Source organism: Ptiloglossa arizonensis, chromosome 3 (assembly GCF_051014685.1).
Source record: "Ptiloglossa arizonensis isolate GNS036 chromosome 3, iyPtiAriz1_principal, whole genome shotgun sequence".
Classification (NCBI taxonomy): Eukaryota; Metazoa; Arthropoda; class Insecta; order Hymenoptera; family Colletidae; genus Ptiloglossa; species Ptiloglossa arizonensis.
Genome location: NC_135050.1, coordinates 13,328,510 through 13,348,955, shown reverse-complemented (window position 1 = coordinate 13,348,955; position 20,446 = coordinate 13,328,510). Strand labels below are relative to the sequence as shown.

The following is a 20,446-nucleotide window of genomic DNA, read 5'->3' as shown; positions in this document are numbered from 1 at the left end:
TACAAGAAAAATGAAAATACGAGGAACAGAATGCAAAGAATGAAATTGCATGAAAACAACAATGAGATAGTTTTAATAGAATCATTCTGTTGTTGTTATCGGTACTGAGTTAACAGATTCTACGCACAAGTTGTAAAATTCCATTTACAATCCTCCCGTTTTCCCCCGACTGATTTTTTAATTCCAGATGCGGTAGTAATATTTCATTCTCCTTAAGGATTGGTACTTAGTACGATGACATTGTGTATGTAAATAGATAAGAGAGTCTCCAAAATCGTTTGTATCCAGTTTCGTTCAGTCAAAAACCATCCAGGTGACTGTCACATACAGTGCACGATTTATTAATTAAAACTGTCGCTTCTGTGCATTGTTTGGAAGAAACTAAAAACTTTCTAGTGGTAAGATTTAAGATCTTTACGCATTAAAATACGTCTTACGTTGAATCTTTTTTTCACGCGGTCAAAACGATACATCCAACAACTATTACTTCATTCAATTCTTTAAGACATATTAGTCGTTCACATTTCATCAAATTTACAGATTTTAAATTATTTCAAAACACAATCTGTATATCAAAACGGTAATGTAATTACTCGCTTTTTAATAGCAAACGATTTTTTTATGTATATGTTCAAACTTCTGACATAATTGATGCCTTGTTGAATTTTAAGTAGTAACACTTGAAAACATCTATACTTTAAAAGTAATGTTCAAATAATTATTATCTACCCTAGATTAACAAGTAAATATTTTTATTGTTTTGACGCGTCGAAACCTGAAAAAAGATACCGTTTACATTTAGTGACATGGTGATTATAAAGTGATTTTGATTGAATTCGATATAATACGTTGAATCAAAGAGAAATAAATATGTTTTACGAATTGTGATTATTAACACGAATCGAACAAACTTCAGCTTTTGTGTATAAAATACTTTCTGTGCAATGCGCGTAGACTCAACAAAAATATGACGGTAGCTAAAACTAATGGAACAACAATGACAACAACAACCAATATTTCCATCGAGGATGAGAAGAAACAACAAAATAATACGTTACTATTTTATAAAGAAGAAGAGAAAGAAGATGATGAAATAACGTTGGAGGATCTGGCCCCTGACGGTGGTTGGGGGTGGATAGTGATGTCAGCCATGATTTTAGTATTCGTTAGTATTAGTTATTAACTTACAAGAAACATTATATACTTCAATTTAAGCAAAATAGTATCATCTTTTTAATTCATTCATTCGATAAAATCACATCATAGTTATCAATCGTAATATCTATTAATAATTAACAGATAATTACAATAAAAATAAGTAATAATACGTTAATTGAGTATTTACCACTATTACGTGTTTAAGTCGTTAGTATTTAAATTTACTATCATGTTACGTATCACGCGTGTCCTTATAACGTATTAAAATACAAAGCATCGATGAATTAGTATAATGAATTAATTAATTATACGTATAATTAATTCATACATTTTGTCAGATAATTGAATATTTAAAAAAAATATATACTTTTATCTAAAAAATTGGCCACCTGAAATGCGAAATTCATGTTAAAAATTATCTCGTTTCTTTAAACAAAGATTCCTTCAACATCATAATAGTGTTCAGGTTTGAAAGCAGACACTTTTTTATCGCGTTATCATTTACCTGAATAGATCAAGCATGGTCAACTGGTCCCTCATTGACAAGGGTAAATACTACTCCTATAAGAATTTTATATCACAACAACAAATAACAAGACTAATAGATGATAGATAAACAATTTTTTGTGAGTTACTTGTTGCATCAAAATTAGAATTTAAATAATAAAATGAATTAGTTCTCGATAAACATATAAAAATTGAATCTGCTGATCAAATAAAGGTTGTAAATAAATCGTTGCACTTTGGTAATAACTGGGGGGCGGGGGGAGGGTTATCAGTGTTGTAAAAGAATACCAATCAAAGCATTTGTCGAAAAAAAGAACGTGTTTTAATTGATACAGACGCTTATGACTTTCTTTTTCCAAGGCACGAATCATTGTTCAATATATGTAATCCTCACACGTCTTGTTGTGACGTCAAATTCCAAGAGTTACTGGCCAGGTTTACAATACATGCTCAAACTTACGATTGACAACTTGAGAAAATACACATTCAGAATTATTTTATTACATGTCTGCAGTCATGAATGATCTTCTGTGATAAGTCACCAAATTAGTCTTAAAAGTAGCTATCATCTTATGGAATAAAAAGTTATACATTTCATATGTCTTCCATACTCTTTTTCTTCATACATTTTCATACATTGAACTCATTTCTTACTTTAGAAGAATTATTTAGTAAAGTATATATATATTTATTATTATGTACAATATATATGTACCGCGATATCTGATTAATTCTTTTCGTAGATTACAACATTTGGACCAACTGCATCCTTTGCAATTATTTTTGGCGATTTTCTCGAAGCAACTGGTCAGGCTGGTACAGCGATGACGTTATTTAATTCTGTTTTTATGGTTACATTTTCTATTGCTGGTAAGTAAACATCATTCTAAAACGAGTTCAAAATGCCGTCAATGTTATGAACATAATTTAGAATCTCGATAACATTTTCCAGTATTAAACATCTAATTAGAGTTTTATTTTTTTAAGAATAGACACAAGTGCATGATGTTTCCAGACCTGTTAATTATAAATAACTTTTAAAGAAATATGCAACTGGTTTTGAATAAATATTATAAATACAATCGTTAATCACTTTCTCTTTAACAGTTTTCCGTTTTCTGTTAATGTTTCGCTCCTTGTTTAATACAAATTCTCTAATTTTTACACGAAAATTTAGTCGTGCACCTCCTGACTGCATCAACATTTTTTAACTCCCTTTCAAGGGAATGATTTTGCAAATTCCTGATTAAGTAATGATCCGATGGAATCATATCTAGGGTAAGGAGAGTGAATCATTGTTTGCTGTCATTGAATTCATTTATTGTAGGCTAAGTGCTGGACAACCATTTACGTTACAGGCGAGCCTGGGATCATATCACCATTTGGTCACGTTTGATGGGATATGGAAGAAATACTCCTTTCCAAACTGCTGGAGCCTAATCCATCGATATGTATGGAAGTTTATTGTCAGTAACTGTTACGAATGCAGTCAGCGTTGAAAAAAGAATGGCCTAATTTGCTTTACAAAAAGCATATTTTTTCCAATCAAGATAACCCTCGAGCATATATATGTATTAAATCAGTCGATGACAAGAACTGATTAATTTGCATGAGAAAAAATGATGTTCTTTCATTACTGTTCGGATGTCTTCATCGGATTATTACTTATTCAGGAGTAACACAATTTTGCTGAAATAGAGTTAAGAAATGTTAAATCCACTTATGCAAGTGGGATCGAAAGATTAATAGACAGACGGAAAACCATTATGGAAAATGTGGAACAATATATGGAAGATTAATAATTCTAAATAATTGTTTTGTTACATACTTATTGAAAATAGAAATATACTTGCATTATTCATCATAATTAGTCGAATTAACAACAAGTAGTAAGAACCATTGGTACTAGATTTAATAGTATTTTCTGAGAAGTTAAAGTATGAGCATATTATTAGCTAAGAAAAATATAACAACTTAGTATCATAAAAATGGAAATACTTTTTCACTGTACATTTTTAGCTTGTTTTAATTATCAGTTATGTTTTCATCGAAAAATATTTCTAATTGTCAGATATCACAATATGAATAATTTTCGATAAATATAGTACTTCTATTCTTCAGTTTCGATTAGATATATTTTGACGTTTATGTGCGATGGAACGCAAGGAAGTGAGAATCGTGTTTGAAGATATAAATAAAGTACACCGCAGTAATCAACAGTCCGAATTAAAAGAACGTTTATACAGAAATAGTTTTTGCAACTTGTAGTTTGTCGAAGTAACAATCGAATGTAAAAATAGTTACGTCTCTTCAACGTTTTTACGTCTTGTGTACATAGAAGTCGTAACTATATTTGTTTCTTGGTATATATCATTAGAAACGAACATAATAGCGATAACATGTCACTGAGTAACTTTATCCTCCGCTCGTGGATGTTTTCATGCATTTGTGTATACCTGTATGGACACGTGAGACTTGGTACTGATAACACGTGTTTGATAAGACACATTTAGTTGTTAGGGCGTATCAAATATTGTAAAATGGAAGTAATCACCATAATTATTGTGAAAAATTATTTTTCGTTTATTTCGAACAAAATAATTTCTCCTTGAAGAGTTAATGTACAAATTCACTACAATTCAATACAGCAGGTACATTTGATTCATTCTACGTTAAAAAATTGTTGATACACATTCTTCGCTAGTGTGGATTCAAGGAATATATTTTTGTAACCGTACCCATTTAAGAAGATTTAAAAACCAAGATCAAAAACGCTCTTTTAGATTGGTTGGTTATGGCTATTTTCGATGAAAATTAATTTGCCTCTTTGTTTGAGAGATGGAATGCGTGTATCTACAAATCAAGGAATAACCTTGAGCGGCTGAGTTGACTTTGATCGAACTATAAGAGCGTTTAGGTACAACACACAATTGACTTCTAACGCAGACTTGTGGCGCGTACAACTCTTACTCGAATTATTCGTAAATAAACATTAGTCTATATATAACCTAACCGCTTCACCTTATCGTAGTAACAGATTATAGTAGATTGCATACAATTTACGAGCGTATTTATACGCTCTTAGAAAATAATTGTCAACTTTCTAGAGTATAGACATACGCGTTTTGTAAGCAAGGGATCGATCGAAGAAATTTGATATCATTTGGCATAATTGAGACGCAGTCGAGAACTAATCGAAAGGTTATACCTATTTGTGCATTTTCGAATTACAGTCTTAATTACATGGTTTGTTAGGTATTGAAAACGTTACCGATAAGGCAACTGTAATTCAAAAATGAATCGGTTCGTGTAAGTCTTCTGTAGTTTCACGAGCGCCAGATAAAAATGACAGAGCATTTTTACTTTGGTTGGAAGATTCCAAATTCAAAAATTTGAATCGAAGACTATAATATGACACGACAAAAAAGTTATCTGTTATTATTAAATACATTGCGCGATACGTTTTACAGCTTCAATGTTTGTGTGAGATAAAATTAAGCGCAATAGATTTTCTGTAAATTCATTCATTCGACAATTAACGTGTTTGGTGCATAAAAGTCTGTTTCAGAAAATTGATTTTCCCTCGAATCAATTTTATAATAATACTCCTACCAATACTTTCAGTAATATCATCTTTAATGTGACAAACTAGTGTTTCTTTATTTTGTGTAATTTAATATCTATTTCATATTACAATTATACCAAGTTTATAAACGAAGAAGTAAATATGCTGCGTGTGTTTGATTGTTATTTTTAATATGACACATAGTCGAAAATGAAGCTAATTTGCGACTTAAGAAATTGCACTAAGTGACGAATATTGTACCTGTTTAATATTATTTTATATATTTTTACCTAAGAAAATTTGTACACAGATTGTGTGCAAAATTTTGTACAAAATTTTAATTCCATCTTCAAACGTGTAAGATACTATTATTTTCTCAACGAAAATGGATATGCAAGTGACTGTGTTCGTTAGGCATTGTATTTTAATTGAACAATACTCAAGGCAAGATAGGTAAAAGTGTTAATTATTTTAACAGTATTAATAATTTGTGCGAAAGTCTTTCGCGTAAGAATAATGTCGATGTTAGTACGATGTCCTAATGTTTTATTATACCCTTATTCTCTTCTTAGACGATTCAAACGGTTGAAAAATGTTGTATGATACTTAACCTTGTTCTAACTTCGTATTTAAACCAGATAATCTTACTAATAAAAGGACTTGAGAATAAAATCATCTAATTTCTATTTACCGCTTAAAAATCGTATTTTACACGAACCATTCAATGTTTACATAAGCAAGAGGTTATTTAAATAACCGTTCAAACGAGTAAATTATTATTTTACTACAAATTCACAATGTACATAAATCACTAACTGTTATTTTTCGTTCTAATGCAATTTTACCCTTCTTTGATGCACAACTAAGTAAGAAATGAATGTTTCTAACGTTCGATTACGTTTCATTACAGGTTTAATGACGAATACCTTATTGAAGAGATACGCGATGAGGCCTGTAGGGATTTTCGGTGCGTTGCTGTTTGCAGTGCCGAATGTTGGTTTAGCATTCGTTACCAACGTCTACGAAATGGCTCTTTTGTATCTCCTCCAAGGATTGGGACTTGGTCTGATCGTCACTATTTGTAACACGAACTTTAATGCTTATTTTGTAAAGAGAAGAGCGCCAGTACGTAAATGAGAGGCCGATGGCCGGCGTTCTCCACGATACTTACATTCTTAATCTTTTAGAGAAATTCTTGTTTTCCAGGTAATGAGCGCGGCCCAAGTTATTATTGGCTTAGGTGGAATCGCATATCCAGTGTGCATAGAAAGATTAATGAAAGCTTATGGATTCCGAGGTGAGTGTAATTCCGTCCATAGTGATCTACTCTAATTTTACGTCAATTTCGCTGTCTGTTATGACTATCGAACAAAATTTATCATAGCATTTATTTCTAAGCTGAGATAATATTCTGAAAATAAAGTACGTGAAAATAAACCATATATTTTCTTTTATGAAAAGAAATTATCACCGATAAATTCATTTAGCGACACGATATGGACGATAAATATTTCTTGCATACGCGTACATATTTTCCACGGGTATAATTTATTTAAATACAAATCCGCAACGTACGAGATAAACTGATACGTCTAAAATTCCTCGATCGATTCTTTTCCACTTTTCGATGAAATTATATTGGTCTCGCGATTCGATAGGTACTGCATTGATAACGGGTGCAATGAGCTTAAACTGTGTCGTCGGTATGACAATGATGCACCCCGTTGAATGGCACGCGAGGAAACCGGAAGAGGTTCGCAAGGAAAGGGCGCGCCAAAGAGAGGAACGAAAATTGTGCGGAATAGCCGTGTTAAGTCGTCGTTCCAGTGACGTTACACGCGTTCCAACGAAAACCAGATGGAGCAGCTTAACGAGCCTCAAGGATGAAAGAGGGAAACACGTTCCTCTTTTAATTGAAACGATGAAAGTAAGTTTTTCGAACAGCAGTTTCGTATATCATTCTATTTAGTTTGCCGTTTCTGTTTCACTAGGTACATTAGAAAAATAAACAGACGATTATTAACAGTAACGCAATTATATTTATATATTTACAAACTTACATAATACAATTTACCCTTTTTAGCTGGAACGACAAATGATATGATAAATTGGTATGGTTATCGTGTCCTATAGAAATAATTTTTAACATAGCACTTCGTCTGCTTTACTTTACAGACCTCCCCTGGGTCGTTCGGAGCTTCATCGAAGTCGGGGATTTTCATGAAGTTTCAGTATGTTGTGGTTCATGTAAAATTAGGAGGAGTCCAAGTCAACATTTTGCTGGTCTCGAATTAGTTTAAAAAATACGAAACATCGAAGTTTACGATTTTTACAAAATGAAAGAACGAAGAAGCGTTCTCTACAAAATGAATAATTTCTAACACGAGGATTTCGTCTATTTCAACAATGCACTATGACTTTCAATGAAAGATTGACAAATAAGCTGAACCTGAATTTATTTGTGGAATGTTTCGTATACCGATAGTGACATTTCTGATTATAGAGATTCCAATACTATTGTAATAAACACGCTATCTTGGAAAATATACTCGCGGTCTTATAGAAAACAGTAACACCTAGTAGAAAAATTTGTTGAAGATCTAAATACTTGAAACACAAAAAGTACAAAAAGTATATTTCTTTTTTCGATAAAACTTTTGGTCGAGTAAAATCTTGATAACCGTTTAATTCACTATTTCTATGTTGAAGATTTTAGGTGATTAAAATGACAGTAAAAAGAAAACAGAATGTAGTCATAAATCGTTTTGTGACACGGATATGGCAACTCGAGCTACTAAATTCATGTAGGCTACGATACCTGTCTATTTAAGATTTATCGTAGTCCTTATTGAAACAGTATAACGTGAGAGTCTAACTTATCGGTCAGTTACCTGAAACGGTTCGCACCATGACTCTTAAAAGCTCACTGAGATGTTAATTATGAAATGCCCGTTCTAAAAATTATTAATATTGTAGAAGAAGCTTCAAAACACCTGGGAGTATTTTTGGAGATTTTTAATCAATTCATTTCAATAAAAAATTTACAAAATAAAAATTTATTTATAATTTTCACGTTGCAAAATGACTGTTGGGCTTGAAAGAAAATTCATCTAAAAGAACAAATCAAAAAACTTTGAAATAAATTCAAAATTAATAAGATGGTTACTTATACCCCTCCTAATTTAGCACTACAATGTACTATATTTCAATTTCGTAAAAATTCCTAACCTCGATTAAAAAAAGTGATCGATTTGACGTGGGATGACCCTCCTCTATATAATTTATATTTCACACGAACAACAATGTTGAGTGTTGGTAATTTTCCTAAACAAAACCTTGCGTTTCTAATTGATAAAGTTTTCATTGGGTACAGATGATGATGTTAGAAGTAAAAACGTTGTTTCTAAATCATTAAAGTCTTCCAAAATGTACATACATTTCGAATATGGACACACGTATTATATATAATGGTTCGTTGAGTATACATGTTAATCGTACATATACTTTACAAATGTAATGTGTTATCTAATTTTATCAGTTCTCCCTTATTGCGATCTAACTTCTGTATGCTTAACCTTGTATGTTATATTATAAACTTATCACTGTCGTGTCATTTTATTAGATAGCACGGACTATACGTTCCTAATTAAATTAAATAAGACACAAGCAAAAATTGAAAGACAAGATAAATATTTTTTATAATAATTATCGTCAAGTAAATTTCTCGTATTGTTGATCAAATAATTCAATTATTATTTACGTAATTACTAGATATAAATATTCCAAATTAACGTAATAATATAACAATTTCCCAAGTATTTACTATTTGATCGCGCAATGTTAGTATATTTTTAACAATATTAAATTAATCAGTCCTTTCTTTTTCTTTGCTTCCTTAAATACAGGAGTCTGGGCAAAGAGTAGCTTCGATCTCAGAGCTCGAGGGTAAAATTTACAATCGCATAAAATCCGGATCGATGCGTGAACTGTTAACGAGACGCATGTCAACGCTCTCGTCCTCGAGTTTGGCAAATTTGGTGACAAGTATCGGAGCAATAGGAGATGTGACACATTTTGAGAAAACCAAAGAGAAACGATTGGAAAAAGGAGTTCAGGTGTCTATGAAAGACGAAGAAAGTGGCGAAAAAGGTCAATTAAAGTACGTAAAATGCACAGGGTACAAGTACACAATTTCTTAAATTTTTTTTCAAACTTTTTTTACAATTTTACGGTTGCACATTTCACGTGAACACTGCTTCCACTCACCAGCGATTTTAGTGATAGTTTCAATCCAATAAAAACTCTAAACTATTTTTTTATATAATATTTTATAAATATTCGAAGAATGCACTATAGTATTTAGGCCAACTTTCACTGGAGATTGGAGAATGTAGCTTGAAGTGTGTAGACTCTAACTTTTGTCTAACTTAACCAATACTAGCTCACTTTGCTAACTCACTCTGTAATCCTAAATAATAGTAATGGTAACAATATTATATTAATAATCGATACCATATTCGGTGACTAACACATCTGGATTAAGGTAGCAATAAAATGTGTGGATGGTATCGCCGGATAGATTGCAATCACGTACCACGTGATAGCGGTCGTCAAGCTATTATCAGCTATCAAATAATTCAAACTTATTCTTGTGATTTTATTAATATACGATTCTTTGTAAATCTCAATTTATTCAGAAGATGCAGCGTACTAATGGAAATGTGCTTTAATCGATACAGAGAGATCATGGAAGAGCTTCTGGAAATGACCTTGTTAAAAAATTGGTGTTTTATAAACATTTGTCTGGGCGTCAGTTTTGTCTTGTCCAGCGATTTCACGTTTTCTGGTCTTTTGCCATTGATGATGACTAATGGCGGTTACACGAAGAGTCAGGCAGCCCTGGCAATCACCATTGGCGCCGCTGCAGAACTGGCATCCAAAATTTTGATTGCGATTTTCACTTTGGTGGTGCACATCAAAGCGAAATACATGTTCTTCGGCGCCATGATTTGTATGGCGTTTGCCAAAACCGGTGAGTAAATTAAACTAGAAGTATTATTTAACGCTAGAAAGAGCTAGAAAGTATTATTTATCTCCTTGCTTACCGCCGAAACTGAGAAATGAAATGTTTAAGATATTTAACGTTTTATATTAATTGTTTGAATATTTTAAGTTATTATGGCCTACAGACCATCCTGTACACTAATCCAATTTCTAATTGAGCATAGAAGATTTTGGAAACATTGTAGATTTATTAAGATACGAAAAAAAATTTACTTTTTATTATACACAGTATAATAAAAATCTGATAGAAATTTTATCCGAAGTTTCTATTTCCAGGTTACTTAATTTACAATGATACCTTGACGGGTACATTTTTTATGGTAGCACTCATAGGAATGGCTAGATCATGGCTATTAGTACCTCAACCATTGGTCATTATAGAAGATGTCAGTATTGAAAAATTCGCTTCAGCGTATGGAATTTATGGCGCTATTAGTGGCGTGATATCCATACTATTTGGCCCAATGGTTGGTGAGTATAACATGTTGTACACTGATTTTTAGTAGTTAAGTGGAAACGCGGAGTACTAGAGGGTAATACAAATATTTACTAAAAAACTTTTAGTAAACCATTAACGTGTCTGCTATGATACCTTTTAATTCTTTACTTTTAAGTATATTCTTTAATTATGCAAAACAGTGATCAGGATGAAGTATTCAAATTTTTTATTCGAGTATTAACGGTGAATAAAAATGGCCAAAATGTATGTTTATGGCAAAGAATAACCGGGTCTTAAGATGTGAATGACCGCTTTTAGGGCTTATGAAGGACTGGACCAACAGTTTCGTGGTCTGCCAGCTTGCTCTTATACTAATGAACGTCCTGTTCGTTATTCCTTGGGCAATACAGTTCCTTTCAGTAAATTTACCAAAGAGGAGGAAGGGACGGGCGGATAAAATTGCTGCCCAAACTTCCGGTGCCCTTTCTGCAGATTGACGCAAACGGAGAGAGAAAGAGGAAGACCTTTGTACATAAAGCGCGTAACAAGTACTTGAAAGTAGGTTTTTGTACAAAAGTAAAATTAAATATTTCTTGGCGATTCTTTTACCAAATAATTTTATTTGCAAAATGTAATGTGAAATGCAGCATAGAAACGATTTTAAACACGCTTACCGCTCATGTCAGGTCGCCATATATTTTTCTTAAATTTATAAACTCATTGTCAGTTTTTTATGATACAAATATTACTTATTATTTTTCACGGGTTCATTTTGTAGCTTTATTGTAAAATATACTTCACGAAACTTGTTGAGATTAATCAGTTGACAAATGAAATTCTGTTAACTTACATTTATAAAACGATCGATGAAATGTTATAATTGATTTGTACATGCATGAAGAGTTTAATAAATATTTTATATTCAAATTGTTGCGTGTACTACCAAACGCAAATTACAAAGAAATAATACGAAGGAAAATGCTGCTTATAATTTTTAAATTAATATTTATTCGAACGCAACTTGTATAAATATTCAAAGTGGCTACTTTGCACCTACGTACAGGTAGTGTACTGAAATTCATCATTTTCTAAATATGTTGTATATTTCATTCTTGTCTCACTTCCATTGAACATATGTATTTCTTTCAATAAATACACTTATGAAAATGCAATTTTAAATTTTACCTTGGGTATAACAATATAATTGTTGAATACCCATCAATTCTTCTCGTTATTCTATATACAAAAGTCATTGTAACTACATTAAAAGTAGAAGATTTATTTAAAAAATGACCAGATATTTGTCCTCACTTAATTATTTATATAAAAGTATATTTCATAATGTGCTACTGCAGTAAACGGGAACAATTTGCTACAAAATATTATTTCATTTAAATGTAATTAAATACCAAAGGACGATAGCTTTCCTACTTCGAACAAGTAAGTTTTGCATTTTTGTCTTGGAATCAGTGTTCATCCAAGAAAGATCATTTATATTATAGAAATCCCACTTTAAACACAGACCTCTTGATTGCTTTTGTTTCGTGGCTCGATTTTTATTCGGAAGCCGTCTACCCTTTTAAGGATGATGTCAACTTTCAACCGGAAGTCCTTTTCTGTAAGATCCGACAGGATCCTGTAGTTCCGCAGGATTGTCGACAATAAAACCTTCAACTTCAATATCGCGTATTTCCTTCCCACACAGGACCTACACAAAACCGCAATTTAATCACCTTAAACGTAAATCGTGAAATCCTATTTTTAAAAAAGGACAATGTTCAGAATATATATCCCTCTATATGAAATTTTAATATCTACATATCAGAAAACATTTAAATAATACCGACCGGAAGTTTGAGACCATGAATAGACGGATACATTTATAAATATAATAAACGACGAACAAAATAAATATTACGAGTGATTGTCACGTACCTACTGTGTAACTGAACTTACTGTGAATTAAAGTACATCGATTAAATAATTTTAAGACGGTGTAATCGTTTCGAAATGAAAAAAAAGGGGAACATATAAAAACTGTTTGATGCTTAAACTGCTTATATAATATATTGCGGACCATAAATCGTAGTACAAATAAAATGATAAATTATTAGATTCCTGAGCGGATAAAGGAAATGCAGGAAGCTGTTATAGTAGGTACATCTGAGTCTGTGCCTGAATGTTTTCTGGTCAACTGCATACAAATACATTGAATTTATAAACTCAATGTTCTCGAACGCAAAATGCTCTTTCATATATTTTTGACAAAGATTTAAAAATTATTACTTCTTTGGCTGTATACCTAGTAAGAAGCTTCGTATCGCGTGAAAAGCAAATGGCTCCCTCTGGTTGCCGCACAGTTAAATCGCTAGATGGCGTTACTACAACGATATAGGTATAACAGTTACGCAGAATCTACTATATATGTGTGTCGAGTGACACGAGTCGCTATGAAGTATCAATCCAAGGATTAAATTATTTATTCAATACGTATCATTGCAGTTTGAAAATGAAATTCGATACACGTAATGTATCCACGACGAGTATCTATGATATATGAACAATATTATGTAAATAGTTCCACGATAATCAAAGTTTATAAAAGATTATTTATGCAATTAATAAATTATTCTATTAATATTCAATAGTATACTAATTGTAACTGAATAGTTTATATTAATAACAAAATGTGAAATTTTCCTTTCTTTATTATTGTTCAATCGAATAGAAATAATAATATAGTACTTAATATCTTAAATCTGTCCTGAAAAAATAATTAAAATCCTGTATGCAAAATGAAAGATACATCGGAATTAATTTTACGTTTCAGCTTTATACGAAAGTTTACGTGCAAATTAATGAATTTTCATAAAATAAATTCTATTCGATAACCTAAGGTTTGGTCTCAAACTCGTGTCTTTTAATGTACGGGATGGAAAGAAATATTTTGTCGTGAGTAATATATTCAATACGTATATTTAATTGGACGTTTTTAGAAAAATAATTATTCGTAACTTGCCTGGGTCCTGCACTGAAGGGAATAAAAGAATAATAATGCCTGTTCTGTGTTCGTTCCGGCAAAAAATTGTCAGGATTAAATACCCCGGGATTCGGATAGAATTCTTCTAGTCGGTGGACCTTGAACGGTGAAATTATAATTGTGCTACCTTCTGGTAATACGTAATTATTGGTGACTGTAAAAAAAGTGAAACAACATTCTTAAGCAAGTCTCCCTTTGGATATATATTTCGCGAGTAGTTTAACGTAATACTTAATTCATAAAACTGTATAACAATTAAAGTCAAATGATGAACATCCTTTAATGTGTTGATATTTGCAATAAATATAAATTTTCAAGTAAAATATGATCGACTTTGTGCTATTTTATATTGTATTTTGTATTGTACATACTGATACTATTATTAGTATAAAAGTAAACTATAAATAAAATTACTAATAGTTGTTCGATAGAATTATTTGGAAACTAAAGTTTAATTTTAATTAAAATTTTTTGAAACCTTAGAGTAAAACTTCCGAATAAAATATTTGAATACTAACCTAGAAATATGTGACTTCTGTCAAAATGAGAAATATGATAAATGTTAATTATTTAATTCGTAAAATATAGTGAATAATATTTGATTCACGGATACAATTTTAATGTTCATCTACACTTTTTATAATACCAAGTGATTTTATTATTCAGTAATACGTGTATATAACATTTACCAATTTTGACGTCTTCTTTAAGTAACCTTGCTATTGCCGGTACCGGTGGGAAAAGTCTTAAAGTTTCAAAAATGACTCTTTCCAGGTATTTCATTTCTAAAGTATCTTGGAACGTGCAGGATCGGTTAGATTCTTTAAAAATTCCATTCAATTCCTCGTACACTCGATCCTGTCATCATTACGTTAAATATATGTACATATATTTGATTAAGTGAATACATCAACGTCTCACATTTTATATACAAAAATTTTATTCAATTTAATAGTCTAGTCTATTTTTTAATTCGTATTTTGAGTTTATTAATATTGTTGCTTGTAGGCCATCCATCGCGAGTTACTTTATTGTTTTATTGTATAAACCACTCGTTATTGTGTTATAGATATTATAGTAATCCGTCTTCTCACGGATACACATGAAATGCGACTCTATTAAATCGATATTAGCTGTTGATATGGAACGTTATTGACTTATTTCGCTATCAATGTACATAGTTAAATGATTAAATGATATTATAAAGACGAGCAAAATAAAAAAAGTCATCATTACTTCGAGTTAAGAAATTTAATTTAACAATATTTTCAAACTGACTATACAGTCACCGTATAGAGAGAACTGATTTTGCTAATTAGTATGTCGTATAAGTCTCAATACACTTTGTAACCTGGTATTATGACTAATTCAATTCTATTATATGTATCTAAAAGATGCAATGTATGAAAATGGAATACATATATAATCATCGAATATATTATATATTTCATTTAAAAATGAAAATCGTATGAAAACGAAATCGATAAACATCGACTGACAAAAATGATATCGAAATACTATGCTGCATAACCTTCGGGATTAGAAGTAACAAATTTTTTTCGTAAGAATGGGAAATATAGATAATGGAAAAATGCTATTTATAAAAATGTGCAAAATGTGTCATACCACTGGTGAAAATGAAAAACACAGAATAGGTCCGAATCTTCATGGAATTATGGGCAAAACTTGCGGTAGTACGTATTCGATATATTTCATTGTTAGTATTTATTAATTTTAAAAGTTAAAGTCAAAGAAGAAGAACAGTACTTAGTCATACTATACATTTTCTTTCATAAACTCATAATTTACTATTTGTAAGATTGTAAATTATGGACGATATCTCGGTTTTGTAATTAAGTTACATAGGTTATGCTAATAAATATAACAGTAAACTGTGCAATTTGAATAAATATTTAAACATTAACGAACTGGAATTTTTTGTATTAATTAAAAATCTAAATAAAAAGTAACTGTTCAATATGCTTTTCATATATTATTTTTATATTACTTGTATATTATTTTTCGAATCTTTTCGATCATAATTTTTTTAAACAAAGTCCATAAATATTCCATTTTAAGGAAATAAAATAACAATAATTTATTTAGCTACTCCTGGTTTCAAGTATACTGAGTCCATGAAAAAAAAGGGCGTCAAATGGGATGAGACCACATTGAACGAATATTTGGAGTTTCCCAGAAAGTTTATTCCCGGTACGAAAATGGTATTTAATGGCATAAGAAAAATCGAAGATCGGAGAGACATAATAGCTTATTTAGCATCATTAAAATAATAATTCAGAAAATTGCATTCTTTGTGCAAAATATTCAATACAGTATCAAAAATATGTTATCTATAATGCTAATTTAATGAAAGTGAAGGAAGTAAATCTTTATAAGTAAAGAAAAACTGTACTTCTTTTTCAAAGATTTTGTCTATTTTTATTTTACTCACCTGGATATCTTGATGAATACCAAGTACACAAAGAACGAAACTAGAACCCGCAGCTGTGGTATCGTGTCCCTGAAGATTACAAATAATGAGTATAAGTATTTACTTAAATAATAGGTGCAAACTTTCGAGATTGCTACAGTTTCTTTAAAGAACCAAGGAGAAAAAGAATTTAACAAACATACGTTTAGTGTATTGTAGTTTTATCATATGCCAGTTTTCTCTTATTCGTTAATAATAATTTTAATATTTTATTTCTTTTTGTTATGAAAGAGGAAGGCGTAAAAATATTCTCTGCCTGGGGACGTAAATGAAGAAAATGCTTGTCGAGAAGAAGAAAGAGATAAGTTTAGCGTGTTTTATTCCCCTTCAAATGACAGAAACTATGGTTGTCTGGTATACTCGCGAGATTCCAGTTTGATATGTCTACTTTACACTCGATTTTAAATTATAGTTTTACCTCGAACATTATGGTGTCCACTTCGTCTTTGATTTCCTCGTCAGTAAGTTGTTCACCGTTTCTCTTAAGTTCCAGCATAAGATCCAAGAAGGCCAACCTCTTTTTCTCTCCAATATCGTTGTCCTCGATGTCATCTAGATCATCCCTAACGTAATGCATCTTCATCTCGCGATTATTTTTGTCCTCTAACCTCGAATCAGTTTCCTTTGGAATTTCGTGAAACGTTGGATTCTCTTCTACCTTTCGTTGTTCGTCTCCAACATTTAAACATGCCTTCCTGTAAACTTCTTCTTTCTTCTTTTGAATCACTTTTGAGGTTAAACCGTGAATGATACCGAGCAGCCTTTCTTGTTGTCTTGCAAAATTTGTAAATTTGAAGAGAAAGTCGAAATGTAGATTTGCATGGTAGTGTCGTTGATGAATGATATTGCACATCCTGCGTTAATGAAACGATATTGAAAGTAAATAAAATCAATGAATACATTTCTTTTCTTATTATTTTGCTCTAGAAAATAATGATTGAAAATTGAATACATGTATCTTTTGAGATTAACAGTACGTTAAGTATTTGGAAAAGATTGGAATATAAAATCAAATTTCATGGTAATAAACAAGTTAACGATAATAACTGGTAAGTGTATATTTTGTATTAAATTAGAGTACTTTTAATGAATATAAATTAATAAAGTAATTGCAACACTTACTTCATTACAGCCATGGCATAATCATAACTAGTTCTTTGTTTCTTTGTCTCTCTTAAACCCATTGCAGTTTCTATTAAAATGTCAACAGTGACCGCTGATAAGTAATCATGGCAATCGAATTCTTTTCCTATTTGGTCACGTAACCGTACTATCAAATCTATACTGTTATTGTAGAACAATGGAATAAATGTTTTTAACACATTCAGATGAAACGTGGGTGCTATGATTTTTCTATGTGTTCTCCATTTTTCGCCAGAATTAATAAGCAAGCCATCCCCCAACCAAGGTTTGAAGAATCTGAAATTTAGTAGTATTATTTTCGACATACACGTATTGTTCTTCGAAGAATGTAGTCTCGTGATTATTTTCACAATATTTTAATGTAATCTTTTTATTTTGAAAATAGTATCTTCATTTCATGTAAGGTGACATTTGGTTTGAAATATTTAAACGATTAAGGTGTGATCTCTTTAACTTGTTTCCCATGTTTTTTAAATAGACGATGAAATACAAAACCTTAGAAAAATTGCATAGAATATGAGTAGCCTTTTAATCTGAAAATTATAATATAAACGAAATCACCTGTATTCTGAAGCTTTATCGACATGGACCGTGCTACTGAGAATGATTTCAATATCGCGGGGATGATTTATGAATACGAGTAATTTCTTTCCTAGAAAAGCACGAGTCACAGGTCCGAAAACATCATATTCAATTAATTTCTCCAATACTTGATTCGGATGTACACCCACACCTAACAGCGCATTCCCAAATATTGGCATTGTTTTTGGTCCTGAAACAAAACGAAGTATGTTCCTTATAACAATAAAGAAAAGAAAATAGTGAAATATCTAACACTTTAGACTGTTCGAAAGAATTATACTACTGTAATTATAATTATAAAGATTTAAAAAATGGCGGAATACGAGAGATTAATATTTAATGGCATTAAGTTTACACACCTGGTAATTTATTCCCCAAACGAACTATTCGTGAATTTTCAATGTAAAAGTAGATGCCAAACAATACTATAATGATTCCAACGAGCAAATAAAGGACAGCTGTTTGCCAGTACGATATTGTTATTGTTACTGCCTCCATTTTTGAATAGTTATCCTTTTATCGTGTAACTAAAAAAGTAAATAATACGAGAAAATCCTTTATTACAAAATACCCAATAAATAAATGTACTGTATTATTAGAATACTAGAAACAATTCCTGTTTTTGTGTGAAAAATATACATAATACAATTAAATGACTCAACATTGCATTATTGTGTTAAAAGAAACTTGGTATCCTTGAATTAAAAGTTCATAGTAATACAATACTACAGATCTTTTAACTTTTCTTCATCATTTATTTAGAATTATTAATCTAAAATAAATTGCAAAATAAGTTACGCAGTTATAATATTTACAAATAGTGTTCCTCCAATCTTTAATCGTTAGACATCAAATTAGTGAACTCGTACTTAAAACATACAAAGAATATATTGAAAAAAATTTGATGATCGTAGTAAACTTTAAGTAGAATAACGTTGTTCCGAATATCTCTGCATGCACTACACTGTGTGTGCCAAAATCGGTGATCAATAGCATCGAAGCATCGTCACCTTTTATATTCCCAATTATACATCATCAATACGGATGTATGTAAAACTTTCCATTCTTTTAAATTAATTATACGATGACCCTATCTTTTTTTGTCGGCATTTGCTTCGCAAATTGTCATTGTGTTGAATAATAATATACATCAATTGTGATCGAACATAATAAGAATTCTAAGAAATTACATCTCAACTGATCAGACAATAACGTCAATAAACTTTCGACGTTATTTTCGATCGAATAGAATTGCTTTGTAATTTTCAAGGAAAGAATATAAAAAGAGATTTCGACGTTATTTTCGATCGAATCGAATTGCTTTGTAATTTTCAAGGAAAGAATATAAAAAGAGATTTCGACGTTATTTTCGATCGAATCGAATTGCTTTGTAATTTTCAAGGAAAGAATATAAAAAGAGAATGAAACTTTCGCTAAAATTTGTTTCGTCATCGAATGATTTTCAAAACATGCTTTTTATTTTTAACGTTACATATTTTTTAACATTGCGTGCGTTTTGCATATTTTGTGCGTATCTCGCATATTTATCACGCACGATTTGTTTTCTTTGTCGTTACATTGTTGCACGATCAAGTTAGTAACTAATCCTTCTATAATAAATTAAAAAATAAACTCTAATTCGATTTGTACATATATCGTTCACTCGTAACAAGAACGACGGGATTAAAAATGTTTATAGTACGTGGTAGCAAATAATGTATCACCAAATTTCTCATTAATATGCAACCTGGGACGTTTAATCGATGAACGTACTTGACTGCAATCAATTCGAAGGAATTATACCAGTAACGATCGTTAAGTATTGCTTACTTATTTCAGTGAAATGGAAATTTGAAACGCCACTGAAAATTGTATACCTTCGAAGTTTTTATTGCTTTTACGGCGAATGAGCAACGCACGTAACATGTTCGCGCGTGCCAAAATCCCCCATAAATATTACAAATATGTGCATACTATATAGAATAAAAAAAAAAGAAACAGAAACAAAAAAGCGGTTATAACGATCGCTCTTTGATCGCCAAGGTGGAAACAAGTACTTCCGGAAATGACGTAGCAACCTGCTTCACCCCCTGCATGGAACGTGTCCGGAAATCGACCCTCGAGGATAATAAAAAAATGAACAAAGAGGGCACGAGGGCGAGTGAGACGGAAAGAAAAAACTTCCCCTTGCCGAGGTCGGGCGAGCGAGACCAATTTCACGAAATTACAAAATTATCGATGGCCGCCAAATCGACCACCCTTTATTATCGCCAACGGCGATACGTAGACTTCCTGACCAAGTCGATTATTCCCAGACGACAGACACGCATCGATGAAAGTAATTTCCTAATGAGGAATGGGTACGTTCGAAGAAGAGAAATACGTCAAAAATACAGAATACACGTATCGAATACTTACAACGAGTGAGAAATTATTTGATATTTTGTATCTCGTGGT

The 20,446-nt window shown here is 31.3% G+C and overlaps 3 protein-coding genes across 3 annotated transcripts; 2 read left to right on the top strand and 1 right to left on the bottom strand.

The window, feature by feature from the left end:
- Nucleotides 1-967: 967 nt before the first annotated feature.
- Nucleotides 968-11,375, top strand: LOC143144750 (uncharacterized). The gene is made up of 9 exons (XM_076307496.1): nucleotides 968-1,165; nucleotides 2,409-2,535; nucleotides 6,141-6,355; nucleotides 6,437-6,527; nucleotides 6,889-7,157; nucleotides 9,136-9,389; nucleotides 9,970-10,262; nucleotides 10,571-10,765; nucleotides 11,052-11,375. Exons 1-9 carry the CDS (start codon nucleotides 968-970, stop codon nucleotides 11,228-11,230), a joined length of 1,821 nt encoding a protein of 606 aa, XP_076163611.1. The 3' UTR covers nucleotides 11,231-11,375.
- Nucleotides 11,376-12,245: 870 nt separating this feature from the next.
- LOC143143959 (cytochrome P450 4g15-like) lies at nucleotides 12,246-18,893 on the bottom strand. The gene is made up of 9 exons (XM_076305831.1): nucleotides 18,805-18,893; nucleotides 18,349-18,516; nucleotides 17,969-18,179; nucleotides 17,387-17,683; nucleotides 16,683-17,118; nucleotides 16,226-16,294; nucleotides 14,463-14,631; nucleotides 13,753-13,927; nucleotides 12,246-12,441 (listed from the first exon to the last, which is right to left on the bottom strand). Exons 2-9 carry the CDS (start codon nucleotides 18,485-18,487, stop codon nucleotides 12,246-12,248), a joined length of 1,692 nt encoding a protein of 563 aa, XP_076161946.1. The 5' UTR covers nucleotides 18,488-18,516; nucleotides 18,805-18,893.
- Nucleotides 15,341-16,064, top strand: LOC143143961 (cytochrome c). Its single transcript, XM_076305833.1, has 2 exons — nucleotides 15,341-15,467; nucleotides 15,880-16,064. The coding sequence occupies exons 1-2, from the start codon at nucleotides 15,341-15,343 to the stop codon at nucleotides 16,062-16,064; spliced, it is 312 nt and encodes a 103-aa protein (XP_076161948.1).
- Nucleotides 18,894-20,446: the final 1,553 nt, after the last annotated feature.